The sequence below is a fragment of the Adelges cooleyi genome, unplaced genomic scaffold (assembly GCF_023614345.1).
Source record: "Adelges cooleyi isolate 19-005CV unplaced genomic scaffold, UGA_ACOO_1.1 ACOO_flye_CR_arks_rails_tigmint_CR_PRNA_446, whole genome shotgun sequence".
In the NCBI taxonomy this organism is placed as follows: Eukaryota; Metazoa; Arthropoda; class Insecta; order Hemiptera; family Adelgidae; genus Adelges; species Adelges cooleyi.
This window is the reverse complement of record NW_026096129.1, coordinates 1,220,664-1,230,005: the sequence shown is the minus strand read 5'-3', so window position 1 is coordinate 1,230,005 and position 9,342 is coordinate 1,220,664. Positions and strand designations below refer to the sequence as shown.

Sequence of the window (9,342 nt, the reverse complement as noted above, 5' to 3'; positions counted from 1 at the left end):
AAATATTTTTCGTGTTAATAAAATATAATTCTGCGAAGTAAATTACAATTTTTAAACGTTATAATAATTATCTAAAAATCTTTTACATTCTACGGCCGATTTAATTTAGCTGAAATTATTTTTAAACGATAAAATATTTACATAAAAATTGCCTATCTTCAACGCCCGATATTTTTTTTAGTTTTTATTTAATTTGATTAGAAAATTATAGTAAACGTATTATATTAAGTAGGGAATATTATTTTATTATTAGGTGTAGGTAAACGACAAAGAGACAACGTCAACCAATCTAACACCCGATTGAAACGTCATCGACTAGCAGCTACTCAAGTAGATGGATTTGTATTAACTAGCAGTGGGTTCAACGGGCTTTGTAAAACTTTCTACAAAAGAAATTTTAATCAGTTAGCTGATTATGACTCTTTCCTGGCTGAAACCAAACCGCAACTATTCGAATTATTAAGAACACTTGTAGCCGAAAATGCGGTGAAGTATACATTAAAACTGGAATCGACGTATAAAATCCCTTCTACAGATGTTTTGGAAAATAGAGCATTCAAGTCATCAGCAAGAACTCTATTCCAAGACACGAACATTGAATCGGCAATAGACGAGGACTTTGCTAAGATAATTTCTGAAGAGGCTGAGATGGAGGGGAAAGGATCCGGGTTTTCTTTAGAGAAAATTGATGGTATACTACTTGATGTATTTAAATATACACCCCTTGGAGGTTCAGCTTTTATACCGCTTCCGGAGACAATTGAAAATCGTAAAGCAACAATAAACGTACAAAATAATGACAATATGTGCTTCAAATACAGCATTATGGCCAAGGACGTTACTGCACCAAACCCCAGCCGTATCACACATTATCAGAATGTACCAAGCAGACACAATTTCTCGGGAATTACATTCCCTGTGCCATTATCTGAGGTGAAACATTTTGAAAAAAATAATCCAGGGGTATCGATAAACGTGTACGGCTTCAAGAAGGGGAGTTTAACATATAAAAATAAATCTAAGAATAACAACGGCCAGACGTCTCAAAATGCAGAAAAAGATGAATTCATTATTATCCCATACAAGGTGTGTGACCGTGAACAAACCGATCATTACGATTTATTATATTTCAACAACGGAGAGGGAGTATACCACTACTGTTATATCAAGAATCTTGCAAGATTGGTTGGATGTCAACTGTCTAAAAACACCAAGGAAAAAGCCATCTGCAGACGCCGTTTTAAGGTGTACATCGATGAACCGGTAAAATTGATAAAGAAGCTAGACTTGAAGATCATAAACGAATATGCGTCAAGAACGAGTCAGTAACTCCAATTCTACCACCGCCAAATACGTACATGCAGTTTGAGAACTGGGGTAACACCCAAAAACTCGATTTTGTCATTTACGCTGATTTCGAGTGTTTATTGAAGAAACCTGTAGGGGACAACCATTTTGGGAAAACAACTGTCACTCAAGAACATGTTCCCATGAGTTATTGTTATTTAGTTAAAGCTAGCGAGGATGTACCAACAGAGCTAATGGATCAATTCGACATACCGCAATCCCCGGTTGTATACAGAGGTAATGCAAATTTTGAGGCTAACGATGTACCAAAGCATTTTATACAGAGCATTACTGATGTGGCACGTAAAATTGAACAGCTTTTAAAAATCAACACTCCTATATGTATGACATCACAGAATGAAAGTAACCATAAGTCTATCGTGAACGGGGGTAAATGTCCTCTTTGTAAATGTAAATTTTCATTAACAAATAATCCGGTACGTGATCACCATCATTTAAGCGGTAGTTATAGACAGACTGTCTGTAATAGGTGTAACTTAAAGATGCAAACCTCGAAATTCGTAAGTTGCATCATGCACAATCTCTCTAGTTATGATAGCCATATAATAATAAACGAATAGGGCACGATCCGCATACAATAAACGTTATTCCAAATAGTGAAGAAAAATTTATATCTTTTTCAAAATATATTTCGAATAGGTTTTCCATACGTTTTCTGGATAGTTATCGTTTTATGGCTAGTAGTTTGGAAAAATTAGCCAATAACCTTGCTCGATCCGATAAGACAAAGTTCCGTTCTGTGATAAATGCATATGGTGAAGATGATTTGGATATGGTTACTCGTAAAGGTGTTTACTGTTACGATTATACGGACTCATGGGAAAAATTGGAAGAACAGTGTCTACCGCCTATAGAACAGTTTTACAGGTGAATTATAATAATTATATTAATTAAAAAAATAATAATAATAATAAAATAAATTAAAAACAATTTTTTTTTTAGTTCACTGACTGAGAAAAATATTTCCCAAGATGATTATAAACACGCTCAAAATGTATGGAATCGTTTTAAATTCAAAACTTTAGGCGAATACAGCTTATGGTATGTGATATATTTAATAGTATTCTATCTTAGTCTGATAATTATTTATATTTTTCAGGTATAACGAATTGGATGTACATATTTTATGTGATGTTTTTAAAGCTTTTAGGGAGCTCTGTTTAAAAACATATGAAATCGATTGCTGTCATTATTATACTAACCTTGGTATGAGTTTCGATGTGTGTTTGAAATACACTGAAGCCAAGTTGGAATTGATATCAGACTATGACATGTTACTTATGTTCGAGCAAGGTAATAACAGTTATAGTTTCATTGATATTACATCTCTAACATTCGTTATCTAATTTAGGTGTAAGAGGAGGAATCTGTCAAGCTTCAAAGAGATACTCTAAAGCTAACCACAGCAAGGCACCCGTATACAATCCCGAAGAACCAAACAGATGGATAACATATCTTAATGCAACAAATCTGTGAGTAATAATAATGTGAAAACTGTATTTATAGTTTATTTTTTTAATTTTCATATAATTATTTCAGATATGGTTGGGCAATGTCGCAAACGATACCAACTGGTAACTTCAAATGGTACGAAGGAAATCTTTCTGTACAATCTGTTCAAAACCGTTTAGACAGAATAGATGACAATTCGGAAAACGGGTTGATTTTAGAGGTTGATGTCGAATACCCGAAATCCCTTCATGATCAACATTCAGATCTGCCGTTTATGTGTGAGAAGATTACCCCTCCTGGTTCAAAGATAAAAAAAATAATCTTGACGTTAAACGATAAAAAAAAGTATATTGTGCACCACTCAATTTTAAAGCAGGCTCTGAAGGAGGGTCTTGTTTTAAAAAAGGTGCATAGGGTACTTCAATTTGACCAAAGCCCTTGGTTAGCTAGCTATATTTCACTCAATACGGAAATGAGGAAAAAAGCAACCGACGATTTCCAAAAGGATTTCTTTAAGCTCATGAACAACGCAGTTTTTGGTAAATGTGTATATATATAATTATATTTAAAAAAAATAATTTTTTTAAAAAATAATATCATCTTAATTATTTTAATAGGTAAAACCATGGAGAATGTACGCAATCGCATGAAGATGTCTCTTGTCTGCAGTCCTGCAGCTTTTCAAAAACTGATAAACAAGCCTACATTTAAGGGTGTAACGCAATACAATGAAAACTTGTATGCGGTACACCTCCACAAGGCAGTTTTAACTTTTGATAAGCCTATTTATGTAGGATTTACTGTCTTGGAAATCTCCAAGACTTTAATGTATAATTTTCATTACAATGTAATGAAAAAATACTATGGATGTGACATAGAACTGTTATACATGGATACAGGTAATACTATTATTTTTTTTTTTATTGAAGAACTATTATATATATTTATTATTAATATTTTCAGATTCTCTAATGTATTTAATTAAGACAGATGACTTTTACCATGACATGCTAACCAAACCAGGTTTTCTGGAAAAATTGGATACATCTAATTTCCCGCCATCTCATCCGTGTTATAGAACCGAGAGAAAAAAAGTTCCCGGAACTTTCACAGGTTAGTTATACAATATAATAGTTTCTTTTTTTTATTGTATATAGATAATAATTCTAATATGTTTTAGATGAGACTGGAGGTGAAATAATCTCGGAACAAGTGGCTCTAAAACCAAAATCGTATGGTTACATACAGGTTGGACATGAACATATTAAAGCTAAGGGCGTTGCTTACCATGTAATAAAGAACCATATGACATTTGAGGATCATATGGATTGTTTATTCCAAGGTATCAATGGAAAAGATCCTGCTGCATTCAATCCATACCGTACGATGAACTCATTCCGTTCTTATAAACATAATATTAAAACCATTTCAACCCTCAAGCTAGCGTTAAATCGACATGACGACAAGAGAGTTGTATTACCTGACCGTATACATACTTTACCTTATGGACATTATAAACTAATGTAAGTTATAAAATCATTAGTTTGTTAAAACAAAATTTACTAATATAAACAACAAAATTTACTAATATAAACAATTTATTTAAACATAGGGAGATGGCTGAAGAAGAAGAAGAAGATGAAGAAGAAGAAGAAGAAGAACTATAATTTCCAATTTATTATTAAGTTTATGAGTAATGTTATTTTTTTTCACCCTTTTATTTATTTTTGTTTTGTTATATATATTCTCTATACACTTCAGTTTTGTGCAGACAACCTCTCCCACTTCTGATTGTTGTAGTGAGAATATGTAAATAAAATTTATTAATATTCCCTCCCCCCTTTTTTTTCCACTTTATAACAATAACATTGATTAAATTTGTGAATACATGTATATAATATATGTATAATTAACTAATATCTGTACATGTATGTTATACTTGTAATGTCAATAATATAGATTTAATATTAAAATGAATTATATTGTAGCTAACCTCAACCTTTTTATTGTAAATAAAGTGTTATTATATATGTACATATACACTTTTTTTTTTTTACCATTTTATTTTTTGTTTTGTTATATATATATATATTCTCTATACACTTCGGATTTGTGCAGATGACCTCTCCCACTTCTGATTGTTGTAGTGAGAATATGTAAATAAAATTTATTAATGTTCCCTCCCCTTTTTTTTTCCACTTTATAACAATAACAATGTTCAAATTTATAATAATAAATATATATATATATAAATAATATCTTTACATGTATGTTATATTCGTAATGTAAATAAAAAAAAAAATAGACTACTAAATTATAATAAATAAATTGTTTTTATTAAAAATAAAGTTAAATTAAAATACATTATAATATACAAGGTTATGAGATGTTTACAAACCAATTTCGTAATGCAAACATTTTATAAAAAGTACAGTGTTTAGGGTTTAAATTCATATGAAATAAACATGATGGATATGATTCTTCAGTGGTTAGTTCCGATAAGCGAGGGCATCCGATGTCTTCAAGGTTAATTATTTGGATATGTGGTATAAACTGATGTAAAATATCTTTTTTCTGTAGCCCTTTGACATAGATGATTGTAAATGTTAAAGAATTTAAAATTCTCGATATATCTTCTGCTTCAACGTCTCCATTTTGAGGTTTCATTGAGTAATGGTTTCTAGCTAGCCACCTGTTAACGTTTCGAGTGTTTTTGTTTGAAGTTTGTGTAAAGTTGTACTTAAATATCTAATGTTGTGTATTCCATGTGTCAGTTGCAATTACAGATAATTCTTTTATTAAATAATTAGAGTCTGGTGACATAATACATTCCATATCCAAAATAGCAGAAGTCATTATGAAAAAATAAATCAACTAATTTGCCGGCTTCTTAAATCCTGATTTATCTGCGAGAAACACTTCTAAAGAACTTATACGGCCTAATATATGTTCATCTAATTTTCGAACATCGTTTTGGTCTTGAACACTATTAAGAATTTCTACGATTGTTTTATCAGTTGTATACTTAAAAATTTCATTATCATCATTGATTTTTTCTATAGTAGTTTCTATAGATTTAATTTTTTCAAGGTTATCTGATGTTGTTTTCTGTATGTCATACAACTGTTTTGTAATACTTGAAATTTTATTATCGTTATTTTTTATAAGTTTGCTATTACCGTCAAGCGTTGAAATTATATTGTTTATAAATGTATCAGCAGTCTCTCCAAACACGTTCATAGTCAACGTATGACTGGCTATGGTTGCTTTATATCAGTCCTATTTATCCAACTATTTTCGGTCGATGGAAATCCTAACCATTTAACATACAATTTAGATCCTTTAGTTCGAACAACTTTTTCCACTAAGTAGTCATGTGGATAGTTGGTTTTAGACAATTCTTCGGTGTAGAAACAACCCGATATAGGATTATTTTTATAATCTTTAAGTAAATAAGTGGGGGGATCTGTTTTGTTGACTTTAGTAATACAAAACACCTCAGTAGACCAATTCGGAAGGTATTTTTTATGGAAGAAACTTTTATAAATTGATATTCTGACGTTATCACCAATTTTAAATATGATTTTTTTATATGGAATCACACGTTCACGTAATTTAACTAGTGAAGGGTTTGCATTAGCTTGTGCAGGTGTTAATTCTATAGATCTGTGTATAGTATGATTATATTTTTCGGTTATTAATGGTAGAATATCTAACCAGTTATATGAGCCCCTAGCTGTGAACTCTCTATACATAAGATTTTTGAGCGTTCTATTAAATCTTTCGACTATGCTGGCTTTCAAAGTCGAAAAGGTAGAATATCGTTTTACTTTATATTTTTCAATTAATTCATCAAATGTTTTTGAGTAAAATTCTGAACCTTTGTCCACCTGAAGGAGTTTAGGACATTGAATATTAAATATTTTAGCCATTGCTAATGTTACTTCTTTACTGGTTTTAGATTTTAAAGGTGCTGTGTATGCGTATTTAGTATAACAATCTAATACTATGAGTAAATATTTATACCCCTTATTAACGTTCGCATAGTGTACCATTTCACATAAATCTGCTTGAAACAAATCATTTTTTCCATATAATACAACCTTCCTTCTTATATAATTTCTTCTTGCAGGCCTGTGTTGTTCGTTAGCAATTTCCCGTTTAGACATCGGGAATTCGTTTAATTAGCTTAGACTTGAGTAGCTCTTGCCAAATTATTGTGATTTCATTCGAAACACCTGTATTACCTGCTGATTGTGAAGCTAATAGTAATTTTAAACGTTCACACAAATCGTTTGGATTTTTCCAAAAAATTAGTTCTTTCTTAACGTTTTTTCTTAGCGTTAAAGTAAGACCTTCACCTTTGGCGAATAAACCAACAATGAGATTATATTTTTTTCCTCCTTTGCGAATATGTGTTTTGTTTTTATTCAGATGAACACTTGATTTTATTAACATACTTTTATAGTTCCCTAAATCTGTCTCAGTATAGTTCATAGGTTTTTTTGAAAACATTAACTCCAAAACACCTGTGGTTAAGGGGTATGATATTTTATCTAAATAAACTGATTCTTCTTTAGCCTCAAACACTAACGCACAGTCTCCGAGAGTAATTTTACCATTTTTATGTTGTACAGGTCCATAAAGTTTATCCGAGTTACTAGACTCTAACCATGTTCTTATGCGTTTGTTAATAAAGTCTTCCACGTCTATCGCATCAGGGTTTTGATCTTGTGTCGATGAGGTGACTTCTGTACCTGCTTGCATAGATTCATTTACTAGGTTTTCTTTTGATTTAATTTTAGTTAATTTTATATCTGTTAGTTTTTGCAGAGGTTCAATTATAGGATTTAGGTTTTGCCTTATAACATGATCGGTTCTAGCATTATTTTGTTTAAGATCTTTAAATTTTTGTTTAATATTTTCTCTAGCCTGTATTAACTCTTTTAATAAAGTGTAACTTTCCTCTGCCATGTTTGATCGATAAATGAATAAATAGTTATACGAGTTGTACTCTATATAGTAAAAAACGTATCGAAATTGAGCCTATACCGTCCGTTATCTCTCTCATCGTCTTTGCTAATAACTATAAAATTATATTTTTCACGATTCCAACAGGTTGTACAAAACTCGTTAAATTGATTATATGACATATCGGTAGCTACATGATCATTGTAAATATGTTTTAAGTTGGTCTGATCCATTTTGAACACCACAAGAAAATTTGCATTATCACGAAGAATTCTTTTATCTAAATATGAATAACTTTGTGCACAATATAATAAATCCAACTTGTTATGTCTACCGCGAGCAAAATAAGCGCGTATAACACCTTGACTTTCTGTTAAAACGTCATCAAAAATAAATGTGCTTTCAGGTAAAGCTTTCTCAGGAGGAATTACAGTATCGCTTTCGTTAAAAGTAAACATCTTCATACCATCAATACCGGATATAATATCCTTTAACATTTTATATTTTGGCTGATCTACAGTTTTCGAGTATAAATAAATGTTTTAAAACTTAATCCCATTAATGTTAGTAAGTAAAGAGTATACGCAGTTGGTTTTACCCCCTCCAGAAGGGGCGAAAATTAAAGCGCGTACGGAATTTGGTAATAAATACCCATTTTTAGACTTAGTCTGATACATCTCCGGAGGATCCGCGTTTAAAACTGAAAGTTTAATAGTTTGTGGTGAAAAAATCATAACGGTATAAATATATCTGGTTAAAAACGTAATGGCTCATATGATGTCTACACGTCGAAAGAACAACACCAACAAAGGTGGTGGTATACTGAACACTGCTATAAATAATCTTCCATTTGAATTACATTTGCCCGGATATAAGTAATTGAAAAAAATAATAAAAATAATAAAAATAATGATTAAAACTAATAAATATATTTTTTTTTTTATTAGATTCGCAGGTCCTGGGACTAAATTAAAAGAAAGGCTTGCACGGGGTGATAGAGGTGTGAATAAATTAGATGAACTCTGTCGAGAACATGATATTGCATACAATAATAGTAACTCTCTGAATGATAGGCACAAGGCTGATAGATTATTAGAAGATAATGCTTGGGAGTTAGTTAAATCTAAAGACGTTGGACTTAAAGAAAAAGCCGCTTCTTGGCTAGTAACTACTGCTATAAAAGCTAAACGGAAGTTAGGCATGGGGATTCATTATAAAAAAGCTGTATCCGCAGCAAAAAAAGCTGTTAAAAAGAGTACAGAGAAAAACATGGTTAAATTGGCTAAAATCGCTATAGTAGCAGCTAAAAAGGTTGTGGTTAAAAATAAAAAAAATAAAACAGTACCTAGAATAATATCTATTCCTAAATCTGGAGGGTTTTTACCCATTTTACCTCTGATAGCTGGTTTAACTGCAGTTGGATCATTAGCTTCCGGGGCGAGTAATATTGTTAAAACTATTAATGATTTAAGGGCTTCTAAAAATACAACTGTAAAGTTGGGAAAAGGATTGTTTTTAACTCCCTATGGGCAAGGAAAATATAAGATAGGA

The 9,342-nt window shown here is 31.2% G+C and overlaps 1 protein-coding gene across 1 annotated transcript; it reads left to right on the top strand.

The window, feature by feature from the left end:
- Positions 1–3,508: 3,508 nt before the first annotated feature.
- LOC126842119 (uncharacterized) lies at positions 3,509–4,509 on the top strand. The gene is made up of 4 exons (XM_050579010.1): positions 3,509–3,719; positions 3,784–3,933; positions 4,001–4,343; positions 4,433–4,509. Exons 1-4 carry the CDS (start codon positions 3,647–3,649, stop codon positions 4,485–4,487), a joined length of 621 nt encoding a protein of 206 aa, XP_050434967.1. The 5' UTR covers positions 3,509–3,646; the 3' UTR covers positions 4,488–4,509.
- Positions 4,510–9,342: the final 4,833 nt, after the last annotated feature.